At 45.0% G+C, this 24,184-nt stretch overlaps 1 protein-coding gene across 4 annotated transcripts; it reads right to left on the bottom strand.

The window, feature by feature from the left end:
* Positions 1-3,917: 3,917 nt before the first annotated feature.
* On the bottom strand, positions 3,918-23,558 carry LOC116938809 (cAMP-responsive element modulator-like). 4 transcript variants are annotated; one of them, XM_032946481.2, is made up of 4 exons: positions 23,407-23,555; positions 13,457-13,573; positions 12,531-12,693; positions 3,918-6,570 (listed from the first exon to the last, which is right to left on the bottom strand). In XM_032946481.2, the coding sequence occupies exons 1-4, from the start codon at positions 23,432-23,434 to the stop codon at positions 6,426-6,428; spliced, it is 453 nt and encodes a 150-aa protein (XP_032802372.1). In that variant the 5' UTR covers positions 23,435-23,555; the 3' UTR covers positions 3,918-6,425. The 4 variants fall into 4 exon arrangements, with proteins under 4 accessions (XP_032802372.1, XP_075911218.1, XP_032802373.1 ...); XM_076055103.1 differs by lacking the exon at positions 23,407-23,555 and adding an exon at positions 16,871-16,991; XM_032946482.2 differs by lacking the exon at positions 13,457-13,573 and having other exon boundaries at positions 23,407-23,558.
* Between the last annotated feature and the right edge of the window lie 626 nt (positions 23,559-24,184).

The following is a 24,184-nucleotide window of genomic DNA, read 5'->3' as shown; positions in this document are numbered from 1 at the left end:
ACGTGGCGGCGACGGAGACACTCCCCCTCATCTCCAGCCCATACAGGCACTCCTCTACTTGCGAACGTTCGACTTACGAACATTCAGAGATACGAACAAACCTGTCCCTATGTCCAGTTGCCCGTTCGGTCTGAGAGTCGTAAGTTCAACCGCCGCGCAATAGATGGCGGTGGTGGCATCTACATCTGCAGAACATGAAGAACCAGTGGCATCTACATTTGCAGAACGTGAAGAACCAGGGGCATCTACATCTGCAGAACTTGAAGAACCAGTGGCATCTACATCTGCAGAACATTAAGAACCAGTGGCATCTACATCTGCAGAACGTGAAGAACCAGTGGCATCTACATTTGCAGAACGTGAAGAACCAGTGGCATCTACATTTGCAGAACGTGAAGAACCAGGGGCATCTACATCTGCAGAACTTGAATAATCAGTGGCATCTACATCTACAGAACATTATGAACCAGTGGAATCTACATCTACAGAACATGAAGAACCAGTGGCATCTATATCTACAGGAGATTACACACCTTTTGAAGCCATTCCCCATGTTTAGTGTACATGCCGTACGTGTTTGGAATCGACAGGAGTAAAGTTGGACTTACAAACAAATCGACTTACGAACAGACCTCTTGAACCTAACATTTTCGTAAGTAAAGGAGTCCCTATAGATCAAAACGTGGCCCGTCAATCAGAATCTTTATTTAGACTTGAGGAGGAATCCGATGAGCTGTGAAGCTCTTTTTTGTCACGGATGTGTAGTAAGGGGTGGGTCAGAAAGTTACACCAACAGACAATGCAAAAAAACACGATAGGAGTGCAAATTATAGGAAAGGTAAGCTAATCACAAAAAAAAATAAAAAAAATTCCCCCAGGTAATGCCCACTGAGCTATGAGCTTCTTTTTGAAGAAACGACCTGGCCACAAATGATAGCCCAACGAAGTGGCTTATCATGTGGACATTTATGGCAGCCACATACTCTTAAACGCATGCCGATTCTAAATGTGGAGGAGAAAACCCAGAGGACCCGGAGAAAAATCCACGCGGCCACGGGGAGAATATGCAATCTCCAAATATACAGCAGGCGTTAGGGTCTGGATCGCACCCACGACCTCCTGTGTACCAGGCGAGGTAGTTAACATCTTGCCACCGCGGTGCCGCCCCCATCTCTCCCACGACCAGCACACCCTCTCCTCCCTAACTCTTCATCGTGGACACTGTGGCTTGTAACACATGCAAGGTTGAGCCAATGTTGGCATGTGGTTGGACCCGTTGGACCAACGTTGGCATAACGTTCCACCTTTTGTTCGTATTTTAAGGCGTTTTGAGATGCAGCGGCATGTATGGACCTAATATATGCAATTCCTGATCAACGTGCAAATTAAAGCTAAAAGTGCACACGTTTAATTGTCAGGGGAGTACTGTATAGCGGAATTTCAACAACACAAAGTAAAAGGCCCACCATATAGCAGACACTGGCTGTTGGAGCAAGCGCTCTTAGCAAGCACTTATGGAGGCCACCTTGACACACAAGGGGGTCAGTCGTGTGGTCAGAACCACGCCCACCCACCTTTGTCTCCCAAGTCCCGATGTTTCAGCACCGCACCAGGTCGCGATTCAAGGCTATGTCGACCCGTAGGAGACCCTGGATCAGTGCAATTATTCGTTACTGATGTTAGCCGTAAGTGGGAATCGCCACTGATCGCCACTGCACTGCCGCTCCCCAATGCAACAACAAAGACAAAAAAGACACATCCACACACATTGTTGGAAAATTCCAAATTTAACTCGTCCACTTCTCCCTGGCAAGTCATAATTATAATTACGGCAAGCAGAGTTGACAGCGACGCTGAGTGTTAGGAGATACATTTAAACAAATTTTATCTGCTAACTCACTGGATGTTGAACTGGGTGGGTGGGGTACTTCAAGATAACGCGCCACAATCGGCCTCTCCCCTCCAGGCAAGGCAGCATTCTGATCGCCCATGCCAACGCATGAACCGCATCTCCACACTCGCTCACAGCGTCCACGCAATGCACGCACGCTTGCCTCTGCGTCCAAATGCATGTCCACGCACGAGACCGAGGAACCGTGCAAGCGCAGTCGCGTATCAGGAATAGCGTTTACAGGGAAGCAACAGATAAGCTGAATAAACCTGACACTGTACGTGCAGGCAAATTAGGTTACGTGAAGGCTGCTGCTGCTGCCGAAAGATAAAAAAAGAGAAACGTTTAAATTCATATTATTTGAGTCTTTCGGTAAAGCCACGTAGATGGTTCAAAGAAAATAACAAAAAACTACGTTTCGAACACAAGCGATCGTCATCACAACACAAGCGATCGTCATCAAGTGTTTTACTTTTAATTACACAAAAAAATACGTGCTTACTTGCATATGTTCTCTCAATGTATTTCCAAGCATTCATCTCCCCATGCTTCGTTGCATGTTTCTGTTCCATTTAATTTATGAATGTCACCATTTCTGATCTGTCATTGCAGTTGCTATGTACCGATTAACATTTTTCTGGTTATGACTAAAGTGAGAACCAGTGCGTATTGCAGGATATACATTTTTTCCACTTCGTTTTACATTTTGTATTACCGGGGACTCTCTTGCAGTAGAAATAATCACAATGTGCTCTTCCATGGAAAAAAACAGAATACTCGAAAAGGTAAAAGTGCAGCCCTTCAATTGTTTGTTCTTGCCACTGCTGATGTAAGAACCTCCAAGAGAAGGAGCTCTAGGGAGTCACGAGTTGAGCGTTTCTCAAACTGTATTGGCCTGCAAACCACTCAGCCGATGCAAACACTTGCGCGGACTACCCAGCCCCCCCACCCCTTGTGACAAAACGCAAACAATTCTCACTAAATTCCACTCATACATGATTCATTTAACCAGAATATACAAAATAATTTACACAGCTATACGTTTGTTTTTTTTAAGATGGGACATTTAGATCTTAGGGTTAGGATGGTGTAAGCAGGGTTATTTACCTAATTTATTTTAATTGAACATAGTGAGTAACATATAAATTAACGTCCGAAACAAACAAAAAAACCTTGTAATTATTTCCGAATCAACCTGCGTTTGCATAACCTGGAGGACCACCTGGAGGACCGTCGCGGTGGTCTGGGGACCACACTGAGAACCACTGCTCTATAGAGATATTCTCATCTACTCTTCAACACTGGCCAGATGTTTTTAGGAGAGGTGAAGAATATCCAGACTGTACTCGATCAAACATGACCTGCGGATTGTTAACTCAGAGGTGGTAGGATGAAAACTAAAATGTGGCCATTATTTCAACTGCCACGCCAGGAGATCGAACTGGCGTCATCTAGATGTGGTAGGATTAAAACTAAAATGTGGCCATTATTTAAACTGCCACGCCAGGAGATCGAACTGGCGTCATATAAATTCTAAGTAAAGTGTGCTCATCGTTACACCATAACAGCGTTCATTTGGCAAAGAATACTGATCAGTTATGAATTAAGTAGAACAAAATGCGCACCAACCACTGCCCCAGACCTTCAGGGCATGCTACCACCCTCATATGAAAGACGCCGTGCCACCCGATTATGAACAACCCCTGCCAAGCCACCAGGCCCTTGCCCCCACCACCCAGTTACCAGAACATGCTCCCTGGATAGAAGCTCCCTTCTTCTTCACTCTGCTGTCCGGATTTGGAACTGCCTGTCTTAACAGATTGTCGGCGAATTCACCGATACTGGTCTTTAAACCTTCAAATGCTGAGCACACACATGGACATTTCCGAGCTTCACCACACGCCTTGTATGACCGATTCTTTGAGCTGCAGTGAACCAATGATTATGCCGATTAGATGTAATCATGTCTGATATGGCAGTTGTTCACAATTGCATCCAATATATATAAAAAAAGGAGACCAACGGATTATTTTACTTTGGTATTCTCAACGTGTGTAATTGAACACAATTACGGCAGTCACAAATTTGTAGATGCTTAACACGGCGTGAAATATAAATGGAATCACAAAGCACAGCAGCAATTACAACGGACTGATGTAACACAATAATAAAAAACTATGAAAGGAAAACATTAACAAGGCTAACATTGAAACCCTATTTGCTTAAAAAAATACGTTTAACTTCCTGAGTAGTTGAAGACGCTTCTCTCTTCCTTATAAATCTGCACACAATTTAATTTGGAAAACGTCTTGGCTGTGTATGTTTACGCAAAAGGAAATGCAAAACACATTTCTCATTTGTAAAAATAGATTTTTTTCAAGCCTATATTTCCTCTTAAACACCAAATCAAAGTGTTCATTAATGCGATTAGAAAAGCACTGTTTAGTATGTATGAATGTTCATGGACGAAATATGTCCAAACGTGAAAACATCTAAATAAATTTCTGTACTATGCTTAGTTAGGGTCTCTAATAAACCACTGGTGTGTTGTGTTTACTAGCACCACCATACGCAAAGATATTATGCGATCAGACAATGTTAGCTCATGTAACTTAAGGTCAATTAAGACAGTTCTGCATATGTATATTCCTCGTAAAAATAAATGTGGAACATTCACTGTGCACTAAGTTCTAGGATAAACATTTTTTGAGATAATTGGTGGTGTTGACAGTTTCAGTGCTATTCATCTACACAATGAGAACTAAACACAAACTTCTACTCGACCTGTGTGCACGCATAGTAACATTTACAACCAGTACCAAACGTCTCCAGAGTAATAACACACCGCGTGGAAATGCTGGCTTTTCACAGAAACGTCACCAGTATCACAATTAAACAATTCTGTTCACAATGTCCTCCGAAATAAAAAAATATGTTTATTATTCTGATTGTTTAACTTTAAAACGTGTACAGATTAATGAAATGAGAGCTAGGCAAATTATTTCCATGGATTATTATTAGAGTACTCAGCTACCGTGTACTGTATTTAATGCAGGTATGCACAGTTGGCAAATATTCTTGATATACTATATCGGGTAGGTTGAGGCAAAAGGTCTACAAGGGTTAATGCCTTTTTTTTGCCCTGGTGCAAACATAAATGTCATCAGCCGTAATTAGTTTGAGGTGCAGATTTGCACCTTCTTCTCGCGGCACCTGCCGATCGTGTTTGCAGTTCAACACCCCATATGTTAGCACCAGGACGAATAGGCCTTTCACCCATGTAAGCCTCTTACCCTGCCTGACGATACACTACACAATATTAACGAGACTTGTAACTATGAGGGTTATAAGAAATTCACGTCAAATTCGAATGTTTATTTAAACAATGTGTGAATTATATATATTTGGCCAAATTGTGCAAACTTGCTCATTGACTTCCCTCCCCCGCCCCATCAAATGAAGGGCAGTGACTTCCAAAGATGTCACAATCGACTCTGCACTTTTTGAGACATTTGTAGTTGCTAAATTTGGACTGCATGCTGGCACAGTGATGTCAAAATGTACAGAGTAACAATGCGTGAGCCTAGCGAGTGAGTTAATCCAATATCAGCAGACAATTGAGTAACCTGAGTTATTGTCCCAGCTCTTTATAAATGTGTAAAAGCCATGAATGTTATTAGGTTTTAATAAAAAAAAATATTCATACTGTTTAACAAGTTATAACTGGGACAGACACTTTAAATGTGTGAATGTGAACAGATTGCTTAATAGTCAAAATATAAATGGTATTTGAAATGTGGGGAAATGCCGAGACATCCCTTTTATAAATCATAAAACTACGACAAGAGGAAGTTTGTGATTGATTTCCTAACACCTATGCTGACAGAAGAAGCATAATATTGAATGACGCCACAAAAACAGACATCTTTTGCTGCTATGTTAGATTTTACAATCAGTATAAATGTAAGAAAAATGTAAATAAAAAATACGGTAACAATTCTTTAATAAATATAAACTCTCTTGGCATAAACAGGTTCTTTAAAAACATTTAACTCTTTAAACAGTTTACTGTGTGAATGTGTACCCTTTAAGTAAGGTTACGTGAGGCACACTACCTCACTTTAACATTGTCGTAGCTGTCTCTTACTTTGACAATCAATATATTTCAAATAAATATCAATACAAAATACTTGACTGATGGTTTTACTATAATTGTCAGCCTACCAATGTGAAGGATTGTCAATTAATAGTTGTGTGGGTTATAGTGCGGCGGTAATAATAATCATAATTTAATTTGGAATTCGCGCAATTCTTATGAGAGCAGGGCAATCGTGAAGGCGCTATGATTCAGACGGACACGGTCTGCCAGTAGGCAGTGGCGTTGCTATGTGTAATCCCACTAGAGTACTTCAAGCATCAGCGTTGTGTGGTATGTCAAGCGGCTTAGTTGCCCTTGTACTGGGCTGCTGTTTGGAGCAACGTGAATGTTGGACACGCGCGGTGCCATGGGCAGCAGTGGTAGACTTTGCTGGGGCTATTCGGCCTTGTTGCAGTACATATCCTTCAGCCCCTTGAGCTCCTCAATAAGGGTCTTGTTCTGTTTCTCAAGGACGGTGACGCGATTTTCCAGGCACTTCACGTACTCCTTCTTCTTCCTCCGACACTCCCGAGCTGCCTCCCTGTGTCAAACACACACAAAGAGAAAGACCCTCCGTTTAGCCTTAACAGATTGTTGAGGCAAGTGCTGTTAATTAGCACCTATGAAGGCTGGCACGGCACACCAGTGGATGGGTGGCCAGAACCACGCCCGAACACCGTCGTATAGCCTGTAGCAGGCTGTTGGGGCAAGTACTGTTAAGGAGCACCTATAAAGGCTGGAATGGCACTCGAGGAGGTGGGTGGTCAACACCACACCCAGCCGACTTTGTCTCCATAGTGCCGATGTTTACACACCACACCAGGGACTCATGTGAGGCTGAGTCGACCTAGTGGAGGCCCAGAACCGGTTCAGATAATCGTCACTGGTGTCGACCCTGAGCAGGAATGGAACCCGGGTGGCTGGGTTCGTAATGCAGCACGCTAAACGCTATGCCACAGCACCCCACAAAACACACACACGCGATATCACACACACACACGTGCAATGAAGTTCAAATGTGACTGCCAGCCACTCAGTATCGGTGCATCTTCTTGAATCTCAATCCAAACTGAAGCTTGGGAGAGTCAAGTACTGTGCTGTATGATCTCCGTTAGTTTGTTTATAAACTGAATGGTGCTACGAGGTGGATACGAGATGGCGGTACAGCGAACACGTTTTCTTCTCATACCCTGTATTCCCTAGGTGTGGCATTTGTCTTGCTACTCTAGTTTCCTCACACATTCAAAACATTCCATGAAATAGTTATTTGGCCAAATTTCTCAATTCACAAGATCTTGATAAAAAAAAGGCTCAATGTCCATGTATACATGGACATTTGATGGACATAATGGGACGCATGTATTTTTTGCTGAAATAATTACATAATTATGTAAAGAACCTTAATTGTGGGTATGAAAATATCAGAGTTTTGCAATAATAAACGTACAAGGCCTCAACGGTTCCGCAGACAAAAACATGGGATGTCATGGGCAAAGGGGAGGAAATAGACATCCCACATATAAACTGTTAAAATAACTACATTATCTGTACTCAGTGGGTCCCATTTCACATGGCATCGAGGACTTCCAGAGGAAGAGAATATTTTAACTAAATAATAGCCACAAGTGATTAAAGGCCAACATTCCAGTGCTCTCCGTAAACTCTTCTCCTTGCTCATGTTCAGATCTCTCGAGTACAGCAGCACTTCAAAGGCAATATCAGCCAGTGGGTGGTGACTATGCACGCCTGTGATCCAACACTGTGCAGGCGAGGATTCGTGGATCACACAAATGTTGTGAAACTCCCATCAGCGTCGAGGTGTCATACCCGTGCTTGCCAGAAGGCGGCAGAGCAAATGTGGACCCCCATCTGCTCTATTGGTATGGGATAGAGTGTTGCCCCTTCACACGAGCATATTTTCTCTGGGTACTCAGGTTTACCCCCACTGTAAGCTAACATTCATTGGCTGATAACGGCTTACTATACAGAGGACGACAGAGCTTGGGGAGGAAATTTGGTGCCAGCTCACTGACTGGCTGCCTTTCCCACTCGTCTGTGGTTCCTCACGCCACTGGGTTGTTCTCCCTCTTCAAGAGTGTTACATTTTGACGTGAAATAAATATAGCTTATGCCTGCATTTGTCCTGCTATCAAATAGCTTATTGTGTTTCCTTTGTAGCGTATAGAATTTTCCGATGATAAAAACGTTAAGAGATTTTCCTTGTATCTAACACCAGGGGGCAGTCAGCCTCCAGTGTTCGCCAAGACCAGCGAGTAGAGATTGCTTCTCACCCAGGATACAAAGTACGGTTGTTAAAAGTTCCTCTTTCGCATTAACCGGTAACCAGCAAAAGAAAAATAAACTGGTAATAAAAAAAGTGACCGGTTTGGGAATATCTGAGCAATAAAAAAAATTATATGTTCTCCTTTTAACTGAGAATCCAAGGACGTTGCCATGTATTTTTTCTACGCTGACATTCTAAAAGCCAGAGCTTCTCCAAGCTCAAGTGAGTGTTAGGTGGTGCTCATCTCTATATCTGGTGGCCATTACCAACCACTGTCATGCAAAATTAAACACCCAAGTGTGGTGTAGTACAGACTGCAGATGGTGTGCAGAATCAACTGAATATAATGGACTGTACGCATTCAGGACAGTCTCTGAGTCTTGAGACATTTTCAGGAGGGTCGTGCATTGCGATGTTTGGCCAATTCCTTTCTAATGAGCATTTTCTTTTACGTGGAAAAAATAACTGGAGCACCCAGAGAAAAGCCACCCAATAATGAGGACTCAACCCACTTGCTCTGCTGCCACTGGCCATATTCTGGCCACGCCACGGCTCAATGTATTTGGGAGTTTCACAAATCTCCACGTGATCCACCAACACTTATAACTTCACAGGGCTGGATCAGAAGCGTGCATCACAACACCTGGCGTGACCAAATCAACAATGGCTTTCTCGCATGTGTATCACAATATTTATTCAGACTGGAGGAATCCGATGAGGTATGGAAGCTCTTTTTTCAGATGACTAGTATAACTTAACGAGTGATAGGAATTCCATAATGCTGTGGTTTATGCTTGGGGTGGAGTTTTTTTTCTTTTCTCAATGCTTACATTCAGTATGCAGCTCATTGCGGATGCTGCCCCAGTGGAATGGTTATCACACTCGGCTTGCAAACCAACGGTCGCTGGTTCGTTCTCGTGATACTGCGGTGGAAACATTGGTGCAAGTTTTCTTAAATCCCCCCCCACCACTATCCACCCACCAATGGAAAGCTCTTCTTTCCGATATTGGGAAGCCACCGGAGCGATGAACTTTTAAATTATCTATATTAAAAACTAAATTATTTAAAACTGCTTGTGTTTAGTTTATTGTCCTTCCCCCTTACTTCCGATTAGCACGGTTGGCTACGTACAGTGCGAAAGAAGTTCAACATATTCTTGGTTCTTTCGGTAAAGTCACGTAGAAGGGAAACAATAAAATAATAAAAATATAAAACAATAAAATTCTCACTACGTTTCAACTGCAACACAAGCAATCATCATCAGGTGTGAAAACCACAGCAAGAAAATAAAAAAAATTCTTGCTGTGGTTTTCACACCTGATGATGATTGCTTGTGTTGCAGTCGAAACGTCGTGATAATTTTATTGTTTTATATTTTTATTATTTTATTGTTTCCCTTCTACGTGACTTTACCGAAAGAACCAAGAATATGAATCCCTGCAGTCACGAAAGCTTTAAATCAAAATTTAAGTTCAACATACATACACCCAGCCGTATAAATGTGTACACCGCAGTTAATCAATTGGTAGAACGCATGCAGTGGTGTAAAGCGTGGGCACTTCCACCTCTTCCAAGACGTCTGGCTAGCATGGAAGAGTAGGCGATGGTTCCCTCGAGTAGAGGCCCTTTGGCAAGCAGTCACATGAGCAAGGAATTTCAGGGGCTGCACCTCTATATCTACAGTCGTGTATTTGTTGTGTGTAATAGTATTTTGATATTGGAGGAGTTTGTCTCCAAGGATACTGCACCTATGAGATGATGGAAGCAGTCAAACTTCATGTTTACATTGCAATAAAAATCGACGACGTGGTTAAAACAGACGGAGCCAGTTAAAGTATTTTGTCTTTAAAACACGGTTAAATAAAACTGTAAATGAACAGATTGTGCTCATTAGTATCCGCCTCACTGAATTAATGCTAATGGAATTTGATAGTCTCCAGAGGCTGAGAATTCCAGTTGCAAAGAACAAAGGCGTCGAGACAATAAGATTATGGAGTGAAATGTAAAGTTGCCCTGCTTTCAAATACACAGCGCTGTAGCAATTTCTACATCTGGTGAGGCGCAGTTAAAGAGGCTATATTGCCTGGAGTAGCAAGCCGAGTTACACACAATCAGAGGATGTGATGCTGCAAATAGAGCTGGGATCTGAGTAACACACTAAACGATGACTCTGCCAATTATATATGCAATTAAATTGAATATAAGGAAAACACGAAAATACTGCGGCCGGGAAAAAAAGCCTCGTGTTTAAAGCACTGTGAGCTGCTCCATGTTAAATGCGTGAGAATGAGTCGTACCACAACCTGAGAATGAGATGCAAATTGAATGTGCGAGACCCGAGACGTCTGCATTTCCTTTGTCATTAACACTAGCTGATAAGAAATATATGAAGCAGGTTGCATGTGTTTTGTAAGCTCTTCCAGGCCACTTGCTCCGCTTGTGGCAGGCTGTCAACAAACTCACGATTATTTCCGTTCTGCTAAATTCCTGGAGTGTATAAACTCTCCTTGATGTGCATTATCTCCGGGATAAATAAAGATTCTGATTCTATCAAAGTCTCTAAATCTCAAGACCCTTTTTCAAGAGGACCTTACATTCATATGTTTAGCCAACTCTTTATGGTATTTCATGGGACCTCCTTTTCCAGTACCAAAATATGATAATAGGTTTTTCCACTTTTTTCTGGCAACAAAACAGGTGTTAAGATTGAAGAGAAACAACAAAATAATATAATATATATAAAACAATAAAAATTCTCACGACGTTTCGACCATAACTCAAACGGTCATCTTATGGTCGAAACGTCGTGAGAATTTTTATTGTTTTATATATAATATTATTTTGTTGTTTCTCTTCAACGTGACTTTACCAAAAAAAAACTAAGAATATGAATTACTGCAGTCACGAAAGCTTTAAATCAAAATTTAGGTGTTAAGATGTTAAACACCAAACTGAAACCTTTTATAAAGAATCATGTCTGCATTAACCACAACGCTTGTGGTCAGAATGCAAACAAAAAAACACTGATAATATATGTGGCATTGTCCTTGAAACTGATTGATCCATTCCAGAGACAGCTTTCTTTTGAGCCTCGTCTCGTTTTGTTGCCAGAAAAAAGGGGAAAAACCTATTATCATATTTTCGTACGGCAAAGGAGGTCCCATGATGTAGATGCTCACCCCGCGCTCTCATTACTCTTGATAGTGGCATTGTCTTTGAGCTGTGCGCCTTTTGGCGTCTTCTGGTCGAACACCGTTTGAGACGAGGCTAAAAAGAAAGCTGTCTCTGGTGTGGACCAATCAGTTTCAAGGACAATGCATGATATTATCAGAGTATTTTTTTTTTGCATTCTGACCACAAGCATTGTGGCTAATGCAGACATGATTCCTTGTAAAATGTTTAAGTTTGGTGTTTTAACATGTTAACACCTGTTTTGTTGCCATAAAAAAGGGGAAAAACCTATTATTATCGTTATAGTATACTTGTAACATGGATAAGGAAACCACTGTACCTGCATAAAACCCACACGCACGAGAAAACAACTATTTTTGTACTGTATATAGGACCTCAACAACCTATTTGCTGCGCAAATAACTGATACTTATTTTACACTGGCACATCCGATCTGAGCCAGCGCGGTGATCTCACGGTATGGGTGGTTTGCCACTGGCCATTTGCGTTGCCAAGTCGGAACCAAACTGCATGAGCAAAGAGAAGAGTGTGGAGAGCAATGGAATGTTGACGTTTAATCACTTGTGGCTGTTATTCAGTGAAAATATTCTAATCCCGTGGAAATCCTCAATTCCATATGAAATGGGGCACACGAAGGATGAATAACATAGCGATTTGAACAGTTGTGGTTCGGGGCCAAGCAGGGCACAGGGTGGAGCTCATGATACATTCATTGCAAGTGACGTCAGTCGATGCACTGTGATGACACGGTGTCACACTGCATTAACTACGTGCGTCTCAACTCATTCGGTGCGCGTGTGACATCAATGGCACGGTAACGACTTAAGAAGCGGAAAAAACATTCCGGCGCCTCCCAAGCCTTGCCGAGTTGGCCCAACAGAGCCTCAGCGCGGCCTGGTTGTGCAACCGAAACGAGGGATCGGGGCCACCTCGTAGACCCTGCCGGCGCCTACCAAACAGCAATGCCTGCACGGCTCACCAGCCAGAGGTGCGTTACAAGCGTGCAACAATTTCCACTACGTACCTGTTCTTGAGGAGCCGGATCTCTCGCTTGCGGGTCACCTCCTCCCCGATATACATGCTGCCCTGTAGGCCCGAGGGGGAGGCCACGGTGGCCATGATCACCCCCTGCTGTCCGCTCGAGCCGACCGTGCAGATCTGGTAGGTCTGCATGTCGCTGGGAGCCGCTGCAAAACAAAGATCCCCCGTATAGCCTTAACGGACTGTAGGAGCAAGTGCTGTTAGCGAGCCCCTAAGAAGGCCGGCACGGTACACGAGGGGGTGGGTGGCCAGCACCACACCCGGCCGCTTTTGTCTCCCGAGTGGCGACGTTTATGCACCAAACCAGGTACTCATTGAGGCTGAGTCGACCTAGTGAGGCCCAGGACTGGTTCAAATAATCATCACTGGTGTTGGCCCTGAGCAGGAATCGAACAAGGGTTGCCAGGTTCACAGCGTAATGCGCTAACCGCGACGCCACCGCTCCTCACGTACACACACGGGAAACGTTTCTCTCAAATCACAACCGCCCAAACGTGGCAATGTTGGGCTAACGTTGGCATGTGGTTGGAACCGCTGGGCCAACGTTGGGCCTGCGATCCATGTTTACTCGTAAAACAGGAGATCCCAGTGACCATATTTTGGGTGTCATAAGCAGCCATGCAGTGTGGGGACACAAACTTTAAACAAACGCGAAACTGAATGAGTGCGTATGAGGACCGGAAGATACCTACGTGACTTTACTGAAAGAACCAAAGAGTATGGAAGATAACATTTTAGCAGCGGGGGGCTGAGCTATCAGCCGGGGGGCTTAGCCCCCCCCCCCTTCCAACCTCCCTTGATGTGTGAGCAGCAGGACATTAAGTGAAATTCAATGGAAACCACTTGATAGCGTTACGATCAAAGGACGAGTGCAATACATGGGTTTTGTCTTTTGAGAGCATTTCCAACCTTCATATGTGGACGAAAAACATAGGAAACCTCCTTCCATCTTGTCTCGCGGGTGACCGCGAGAGGGCACCGGTGGGATGGTGTTTGGCGGTATCGGGCTACAGACGTCACGCAATTCTGACAATCGACGGCACGAACGTTATCTTAATTTCAGCAGCGAAAACATGCCTCCCCCCCCCTCTCTTTCCTCCTTCCCCTCTTGGTTTATTATTGTCTTGCCAGAGGCAAGACTCCCTCGCGTGAAATTAGGCCCTCGCTTTGAGCCCATTGACCCCGGTGTGAGCAATGCCAACGTGCTGAATAATGCCTGCATGTGCTGTGTACAGTACTTGTATTTTTAGCTCTAGATTCCACTTGGCGTGGTCTCATTGCCTTTGTGTTTTGTCCTTGTGGGTGCCTGCATCTGTTCATATTTTCAGCGAGTACAGTATCCCACGAATTTAATCATACGCGGTAGGATTGCAGCCCACGAAAATACAGCACTGTGCAGGGTGGTTCAAATGTTTTGTAGCCCCCATTTAATTCTCGAAAACTTTACATTTTAGAAAAGTTTTAATTAAAAAAAATGAATATGTAAATTAACAAAAAATTAGGAGTCCATTAATCGGAGGCCACAAGGCAGCTGGACCACGTATCTATTGTAAATGCAATCATAATTGTCCGTGATGAATGGCGACTATTGTAGAGGCCTTAATTCAGCAGTGGATGGATTATACAGTTGTTTTAATGTGTCGTATTGACGGGGCTCAATTTCTCCAGTCGACATTCTTTCCGACACGCCTTTGCTCAGTCTGCTTTTCGAACACGTGGGACGCCAATGAACATGGACTTGCGGGGTGACCGATTTCATTTTTGGGATTTCTACACTTCCTTTTGGGCCACTGCACAAAGCTCCAAATTAATTAGTTAATTGTTTTACCATTACACAGCCGAATACTAATTTTGTTGTTGTGCAGTATCCGTAAAATCGCACGTGCTTTAAACCAACGTTTGAACTCTGTGCACTCACGCATCGAACACTAAAGTTGCGGACCAATTTTAGTGAGCACGAACTACAGCACTGTAAGCATTTAAGGCATTATTGACGTGAAACTCACTGTACCCATAATACCGTACGCGCTCAAACAAATGCTGTGGAGTTAACGCAAATAAACGTGCGGCCAGGCCTGTTAAGGGGAAATACCGAAACGTGCACTGTACACGTGCGTGCAATAACAAGTCGATGTTCGTACAGTGTACGCTGTATTTTAACACAGTTGCTGGGCAAAGGCACAAAACGCAAAGCGGTCATCAACAACAAGCGGCACAGATCAAACAAACCCCTGTCACATATTCAAGTCCTGCATTGAAGCAAATGTTGCGAAAAGGCAACGGGAGGGAATGCCAAAAGTCCTAACAGTGCGAGTAAAGAAACGCGGAGTGCTTGTGACCTGCGGTGTTGAAATAAAATCGAAGGGTCTAAAGTTCCCCGTGACGGGTCCTCTACGCTACGTACGTGAGGGTAGTTTAGTCATCTTCTTTGGTTATTTCGGTAAAGTCACGTAGAAATGAGAATAAAATAATAAAATAAAGACAATAAAATCCTCACGACGTTTCGGCCACAACACAAGTGGCCTTCTTCAGGTGAAAGAACAGAACTGTCGGGACGACAAGAGCTTCAATTAACGCTGCTGAGATTGAAGCTCTTGTCGTCCCGACAGCTCTGTTCTTTCACCTGAAGAAGGCTACTTGTGTTGTGGCCGAAACGTCGTGAGAATTTTATTGTCTTATTTAATTTAATTATTTTATGATCATTCTACGTGACTTTACCGAAAGAACCAAAGAAGATGAATCCTTGCAGTCACGAAAGCTTTTACTGGTAGGAACGAAGTTGTAAACTGAGTGTACCAGCCTGCAAATAGATTAATGTGTCCGTCCGTCCCCTTTCAATACTTTAACGAAGTTAAATCTCGTGCTGTTGGGGTGTAAAATCAGCAATAGACAGCGCAGAGACTTGATATGTCTTATTGCACCCAACATTTGGAAGTCGCGTAACAGGAATGCGTAACAATGTCATAAAATTGCGCAGAATTCCAATGTTCCTACCAGCCCACCCTGCAGGGACCTGTAACTAGAAGTTTAGTCGTTTTAATTGTTGCTCGTGTGAGACTGAAACCGGCGAATCCCAAAGAGACACACACACACGAGGGGACAACTTGAAAGCACCACACAGAGACATGATTCCAACCCCCTTTTGCTACAGACTTGGCTCAGCCCTTCGGCGGGGGGCGCTCCGCGCCGATCGAATCATTTAAACCAGCAGTCACCATCCCTCTCGCCTCCCAAACACGCAGCGTTTAAAGTGGCGTGGGCGGGTAGTTGATATTACATCAGAGAGCAGAAAGCCACACAGTTGGGGGGGGTGGGGGTGGAGATCCCCCAAATACGACGCGGTCCAGTTCCGTGACGCATGGCCACGCCGAGTTTTCCGTCGCTCCCCCCCTTGTCCCCCCCTCTCGCCCCCCCCCCACTCTCGCCCCCCCCCCCTTCTCTCTCGCCCCCCCCCGCAACACCCGCCATTAAAGTGACGTCACCGCGGCGCCTGTGCCAGGCCAGGTGCACTCTGGGGCGCCAGACCCAGTGATGTGCCATGGGGTTGGCTTACTGGGATGGCCGATGTTATATAGGTGCGGTCACCCAGCCGACCCCAAACCCACACCCACAGAACCTCCCTCCCCCGCCCCCCACGCACGTGGCGGCCGACGTCACCCGCAAATGACGCACGCGGTGGTGCGTGCTGACGTCACCACGCAAGCACAATCGATTACCTTGTTTTGTGTTCATTATTGCATAACATTACGTTTTTAGGTGTTGTGTACACGTGTTTTTTTCCTGCGTTTTAAATGTGTTCACTATGTGGAAAATTGTCATTTAATAAACACGCACATACACGTCAAATAAATATCCTGTATTTTAAAAGTTACTGTATTTACTGTACCGTACTTCCGAGGTGGTGACTGATGCATGAGGTGATGTCCGCACTACGCTCTCGTTTAAACAACCCCGATGTGTATGTGGTGTATAATGCACCGTATTTAATACATTTTGACACTGAAATCGAGCATAGCTACTGTTTCGTTATCGTCACGGACGTGGTGCCGATCGCCGGCCTTGTGTACAGCCTTTTGGAGCGGTTTTGCCGCTTTCGTCGGATTGACCTGGGACCGCCGGATAACATTGGAATGAGCCGGATAATCGATGATCAACTCTCATACTGGAGGAATCCGATGAGCTATAAAGCTATATTTTTCTCTCCCCATGTCCAGTAGGGGCGGGTGAGAAGGTTGCAACAGCAAACAATTCAAAACACGCGACAGGAAGTTTAGAATATATAATGGAATCACTTAAACAAATAAAATAAAAATTCCATCTTACCAGGTCAAGCTTTCGCTTATTTTTTCAGAAGCGACCTGGCCACCACAACTGATTGTTCAACGAAGTGGTGACGTCACCACGCACGCACGCTTTACGTGGGGTGATTAGCCGGTGCGCGTGCTGACGTCACCACGCACGCTTTACGTGTGGGGGTGCCAACGTCACCACGCACGCTTACGTGTGGGGTGATAAGCGGGTGCCCGTGCTGACGTCACCACCCACGCTTCACGCGCCGGGGTGATAAGCGGGTGCGCGTGCTGACGTCACGACGCACCTACGCTTCACGCGCCGGGGTGATAAGCGGGTGTGCGTGCCGACGTCACCACGCACCCACGCTTCACGCACTGCCGTGATAAGCGGGTGTGCGTGCAGACGTCATCACGCTTCACGCGCCCGGGGAGAAGCGAGAGTGCGTGCTGACGTCACCACGCAGGCTCGTGGTTGGTGGTGGTAGTGGGGAGAAAGTTGGCAGAGAATGGAGCACAGGGTGGTGGTGATGGGGGTGGTGGTGGTGCATCTAGATGCCAGTCATCTCACTCAGTCAACCCATGGCGCCTGGGTCTGTTCCGTGACCTCATCCTGGCTAGCGAGCCATTGTTGAGCTATCATTTGTAGCCAGCTCGCTTATGAAAAATGATCTAATAGCACAGTGGGCTTTACCTGGCAAAATAAAGAAAATAGTTACTTTTTTGTTTGTATATAAGTTATTCGTTCACCTTTCATATACTTTGCACTCCTATCGTGTTTTTGTATTGTTTGTTGTAACGTTCTGACCCCGTGTCCCTGCGGGTCATCTGTGAAAAAGCGCTTCATAGCCCATCGGATTCCTCCAGTGTCAATACATAGTCTGAATCCCGACACTTCACGTGGCCTCAGTGCACCTAGCCTGGCACAGGCGTCGTGTTGACGTCGTCACAGCCGCTTAGTGGTGAATGGCGGTTGTTGTTATGGCAGCGGATCGGTTATCTCGCTGGGCATCCCTTAGGTCGACTCAGCCTCAAATGGATACCTGGTGCGATGTGCAAACATCAACACTGGTGGGGAGATGAAAGTGGCGCCCGGGCGTGGCGTCGGCCACCCGCCCGTCAACCTCGTTGTGTCCTGACAGCCTTCATAGGTGCTCGCTAACGCCGCTTGCCCCAACAGCCTGGCCAGCGTCTCAATAATGGGTGATCTTTGTTTTTGCGCTGACGTGATCGTGACACCGTCGCTTCCCAGAGCAATGTTTCCACTACGCTGGTGATTGGAGGAGCGATATTGAGCGATTATTGCCCACCATTGCCTGTGGAGTGAGTGGTGTTGGAGTCATTGACCGCCGTGGAGAGCCCTTCGCCATCCAGCAGTGGATGGGCAGTCAGGATCTGCACCATGTACTCTTCACGCACATGTACTGTATGTACAGGCAACCTGAGACCATTACGAATCCTAAGCCCTAATCACGGCACGCTTTTGTCAAATGAGTTGAAGAGTTTGCGTGTTGCCAATATAGACCCGGTACCTGGGTTAGAATTCCCAGCCACGGCTAAAGCGAGATCTGAAACCCGTCCTGCACCCATCTCTCCCATCCCCTCGTTTCTGGACATCTGTAAAACAAAGAGCTTTATAGCTCATCGGATTCCTCCAGTATAAATACAGTTTCTGATTATGTTCCCATACAAATATGGTCAAATAACTCGCATAAAATTTTGATTTAAAGCTTTCGCGACTGCAGGGATTCATATTCTTGGTTCTTTCGGTAAAGTAAATATTTTATTGTTTCCCTTCTTCGTGATTTTACCGAAAGAACCAAGAATATAACTCGCATAAACTAAACGTTAACATTGTCTTATTCTTGGTTCTTTCGGTAAAGTCACAAGTTAACATTGTCTTTAAGAAATCCGTACACTGGTGAAACTGGTTGTGACAAGCTTACGGCAATCGACTGTTTAGATAAAGGCCCCCAACCCACGCTGTATCGGTCATAGGGGTTGCTTGACCATACTTCACCACACTGATCAGTGTTCCGGAACTGAAGGCAAGGGAAGGCATAGATTCTAGATTTAAAGCTTTCGTGACTGCTAGGATCCATACTCTTTGGTTCTATTGGGTAAAGTCACGTAGGTGAAAATAAAATTTCACCTACGTGACTTTACCCAATAGAACCAAAGAGTAGGGAGGCATAGACGTTGGCGCATAGTACAGTACAATGGATTTGTGTAGTGCCCTCTGCTGATAGCGTAGCCCCGCAGTTGTGTCCAGCACAAGAACCTCAACATCGGCCAGCCAACTTTCGCCATTGTTTCCAGGCAAGGTGAACGACTTTCACATGACGTAGAACAGACATTGTGCTCTTAACGCTATATAGCTGCCAAACTTGCAGGTGTTTGAGCAAGCCTGACGGATAATCTCCAAAGCAGTGGAGTTTGCCTGTTTAAATTCTAAACAAATTATGCTTCTGGTTAGCATACAGCAGCGAGTAAATCTCATATACCAATATGTCCATGGTGGCTATACAGCGGGCACGATTTTCCACAACACCGGGTTATTGTTTTTGTTAAAATATCAACTAAATCCGACCTCGACAGAAGGCGCTCACGAAACTCGTAACTTCCCCAAACACTGCAACTTCCTCTTAATCCTGAAAACATATATCACTTAACACCAACCCCGGGCACTTGCATCAATGGCAAAGGGGATACCAGCAAGGTTGATACATGTCACCAAATAAGCCCGGCTTCTAGAAATCGTGAAAAAATGTCTCGAGACAATGTACCAAGTTTTGTATTCGCAGTGAAACTGATGCGGGAAGCCTGACATCACCAAATGGAACGTATTATTTGGTGATTGCTGTTTCAGAGCCTTGACGGTGGTGCACAAGCACAGCTAATATAAGTACTCTTAACACATTTCAACACACTCGTCAATAACACTGGACTTTAAAGGGGAAAAACAGTACATAACAGAAGACGTTTCATGCAACGATCCTTCTTCATGGCACGTACAACAACATCGCTATATTCGCTCCTAAATCTCGAAGCTGGTTTATTTTTTTCTCTTCTGCAGTCAGAACCGCGTAGAGATGAGAAAAAAAACCATGTTGTAGCTATGGAGACCCATCAATTCGCTAGATAGCTGGCGACACAATCGTTAAAGTTGGCATCACTGTTGGTACTGGGTGACACAGACGGGAGAGAGGGGGGTGGAGTTGCACACCCCTCCCCCACCCCCATTGCTGAGCCAAGTAAACGAGTCGCGCGTCATCGGCGGCGCAGACGTCACCGGACGTCATTGGCGTCATATCCCTTAATCCGAACAGGAAGTGTAGTTTGTGTGTGTGTGTAGTGTGTGTGTTGTGTGTATGTATGTAGGGTGTACAGAGTGGGAGGGTGTGTATGTATGTAGTGTGTGTTGTGTGTATGTAGTATATGTGTAGTGTGTGTACAGAGTGGGAGTGTGTGTATGTAGTGTGTGGTGTGTATGTATGTAGTGTGTAGTATGTTACAGAGTGGGAGTGTGTATGAAGTGTGTGGGTGTGGTGTGTATGCAGTGATGTGTCTGTTTATATAGTGTGTGTGGTGTGTGTGTTGTGTGTATGCAGTGATGTGTATGTATGTAGTGTGTGGTGTGTGTACGGTGTGTGTGTGTGTGGTGTGTATGTAGTGTGTGATGTTTATGTAGTGTGTGATGTGTGTGTGTAGTGTGTGTTGTGTGTACGGACTGTGTGTATGTAGTGTGTGGTGTGTGTATGTAGTGTGTGTTGTGTGTACGGACTGTGTGTATGTAGTGTGTGGTGTATGGAGTGTGTGTGGTGTGTGTACGGAGTGTGTGTGTGGTGTGTATGTAGTGTGTGATGTTTATGTAGTGTGTGATGTGTGTATGTAGTGTGTGTGTTGTGTGTACGGACTGTGTGTATGTAGTGTGTGGTGTGTGTATGGAGTGTGTGTGGTGAGTGTACGGAGTGTGTGTAGTGCGTGATGCGTGTGTGTAGTACGTGTTATATGTGTATGAAGTGTGTACGGATTGTGTATGTGCAGTGTGTGATGGGTGTATGTGGTGTGTGTGTGAAAGGTGTATGTACAGTGAGGGAAATAAGTATTTGACCCCCTCTCAATCAGAAAGATTTCTGGCTCCCAAGTGTCTTTTATACAGATAACGAGCTGAGATTAGGTGCACATTATTAAAGGGAGTGCTCCTAATCTCAGCTTGTTCCCTGTATAAATGACACCTGTCCACAGAAGCAATCAATCAATCAGATTCCAAACTCTCCACCATGGCCAAGACAAAAGAGCTCTCCAAGGATGTCAGGGACAAGATTGTAGACCTACACAAGGCTGGAATGGACTACAAGACCATTGCCAAGCAGCTTGGTGAGACGGTGACAACAATTGGTGCGATTATTCGCAAATGGAAGAAACACAAAATAACTGTCAATCTCCCTCGGCCTGGGGCTCCATGCAAGATCTCACCTCGTGGAGTTGCAATGATCATGAGAACGGTGAGGAATCAGCCCAGAACTACACGGGGGGATCTTGTCAATGATCTCAAGGCAGCTGGGACCATAGTCACCAAGAAGACAATTGGTAACACACTATGCCGTGAAGGACTGCAATCCTGCAGCGCCCGCAAGGTCCCCCTGCTCAATAAGTTTGCCAGTGAACATCTGAATGATTCAGTGGACAACTGGGTGAAATTTTTGTTTTCAGATGAGACCAAAATGGAGCTATTTGGCATCAACTCAACTCGCCGTGTTTGGAGGATGAAAGCTGCCTATGACCCCAAGAACACCATCCCCACCGTCAAACATGGAGGTGGAAACATTATGCTTTGGGGGTGTTTTTATGCTAAGGGGACAGGACAACTTCACCGCATCAAAGGGACAATAGACGGGGCCATGTATCGTCAAATCTTGGGTGAGAACCTCCTTCCCTCAGCCAGGGCATTGAAAATGGGTCGTGGATGGGTATTCAAGCATGACAATGACCCAAAACACACGGCCAAGGCAACAAAGGAGTGACTCAAAAAGAAGCACATTAAGGTCCTGGAGTGGCCTAGCCAGTCTCCAGACCTTAATCCCATAGAAAATCTGTGGAGGGAGCTGAAGGTTCGAGTTGCCAAACGTCATCTTCGAAACCTTAATGACTTGGAGAAGATCTGCAAAGAGGAGTGGGACAAAATCCCTCCTGAGGCGTGTGCAAACCGGGTGGCCAACTACAAGAAACGTCTGACCTCTGTGATTGCCAACAAGGGTTTTGCCACCAAGTACTAAGTCATGTTTTGCAGAGGGGTCAAATACTTATTTCCCTCATTAAAATGCAAATCAATTTATAACATTTTTGACATGCGTTTTTCTGGATTTTTTTGTTGTTATTCTGTCTCTCACTGTTCAAATAACCCTACCATTAAAATTATAGACTGATCATTTCTTCGTCAGTGGGAAATCGTACAAAATCAGCAGGGGATCAAATACTTTTTTCCCTCACTCTAGGGTGCGTGGTGGGTGTGTTACGCGTATGTAGTGTGATGTGTATATATTGTGTTTAACGTGTGTGTATTGTAATGTGTATACTGTAGTGTGTGTAGGATTCATGGATTTAGCCGTAGAATGTATAACTTATTATGAGACAAACATCAAAGAGCGTTCTTGTAAGCATTGTATTTAAATTTTGATTTAAAGCTTTCGTGACTGCAGGAATTCATATTATTGGTTCTTTCGGTAAAGTCACGTAGCAGGGAAACAATAAAATAATATTTTTCCCTCACTGTAGGGTGCGTGGTGACTTTACCGAAAGAACCAAGAATACATTGTATTTTATTTAAAAATATTTGTTGTGATCAACAAATGTTTATAATCGCTGCTGTCCAAAGTGGTTTACAATAACTGCGTAACATTTACACAAGTTCATCTCTGGTTAAACAAGCATTGGACTTTGATGAGCCAGTGGTGGACATTCCACATTCCTGTGGCGGGACCAGAGCAGCCCATAGGACGATCACTGCATACCGTCACGTTGTGACTGAAAATGTGTATTTAAAGTATGTACATGCCAATGAGTTGTACCAAACTGTCACCATCACCAGCCATGATATTTCCACTGCTAGAAGGTCTCCCCAAGTCGCCATCTCTGCTGTACTATATTTATATTACCACTGACGCTACAGGAACATGCATGGGTTGTGCACAACGGCACTTGCACAACGATGTAATTGTGCACTGTACAGCAGTTAATGCCTATCATCAACACCAACAACTCGCTTTGGAAACTTCGTCCGGCCATATAATTTTGATTTAACTGCAGAATTAACCCTCGCCCGCACGTGCAGCGACTTGCCATGTGTTTGACATGCTGCGCTAAAGGGTGCTTCCAGCAATTCCGCGTGACTACGGCGCGCGCGCGTTAACGCAATCAAAAAGACACACGACGAACGGCGTCTTTCAACCACCTGAAAGTTAGGGCTTTGGACAGCAAGAAGGCAGGAGGCGTTAGGCGTGAGAGAGAAAGAGTGAGAGAACGAGTTGGGGAGGGAGGGAGAGAGAGGGATCTCGCTGCGGGTCTTACCTTTCTCGTTCTCAAACATGACACCCATCGGAGAGTCTGAGTCGGTTGGTTGGCGTACGGGGTCCCCCTCTTGAGTTTATATGGGCACAGCCGACCCCGTTCGAATGCACCCGGTCGCGCAAACAACAGCTCCTACCCACCCACCCATCCCCGCCTACATCACTGCGTTGACGTCATATCGAGCCGGGTATGATTCACGCAGAGCGCGACCGCTTCTAAATCAGCCCACTCGCCCGAAGCCCGCAATTCATCCTCCACCAATGAGCCCCCCGCGTCGCCTCGCTCTTAGGTCACGCGCACGATGTAAACAAATGCGCGGCCGCTTTGCGTTCAGCCGACCCCCAGCTGCCACGCCAGCCTGGGTTCAACCCACGGAGAGAGGGCGAGAACTCAAAACGTGTCGTCGCTTGCGTGAGTTAGTTTAGTTTTAAGTTTATTTTTTTTTTGGGTAGAGCCCTGTGAGCCATTCGGGCACTTGAATCGGGTGCAACCACAACAAGCAAACAAAAAAAAAACACGAACAAGAAAAACACTCTTAAAGTGACTTTGTGAGCGAGCGAGCGGGCGGGGGTGAGTGGACACACCTGCCAAGGATAACCCCGGCTAAGTTGCGGTCTGTTTTGTTGTTGTTGTTTTTAACACAGTTCACGACGCCCGTTGTGCAAAAGATGCAGGTTGTGAAGTCGCTCTTGCGAATAAGATTAAGCCTGGTCCATTGTGTGAGTTCTCGCCTGGTTTTAAAAATAAACAAACATACAAACATACTTGACTTGCCACT

The sequence above is a fragment of the Petromyzon marinus genome, chromosome 4 (assembly GCF_048934315.1).
Source record: "Petromyzon marinus isolate PM22_M1 ecotype Great Lakes invasive population chromosome 4, UKy_Petmar_22M1.pri1.0, whole genome shotgun sequence".
Taxonomy (NCBI): Eukaryota; Metazoa; Chordata; class Hyperoartia; order Petromyzontiformes; family Petromyzontidae; genus Petromyzon; species Petromyzon marinus.
This window is presented reverse-complemented; position numbering and strand designations above follow the sequence as displayed.

Coding starts and splice junctions, on each gene's coding strand:
- LOC116938809 (XM_032946481.2), bottom strand. CDS start 23,434: ATGGGTGTCATGTTTGAGAACGAGAAAG. Junction 13,574..23,406: donor CATGTTTGAGAACGAGAAAG/GTAAGACCCGCA, acceptor GTCGATTGTCAG/AATTGCGTGACGTCTGTAGC. Junction 6,571..12,530: donor ATCCGGCTCCTCAAGAACAG/GTACGTAGTGGA, acceptor TGTTTGACACAG/GGAGGCAGCTCGGGAGTGTC.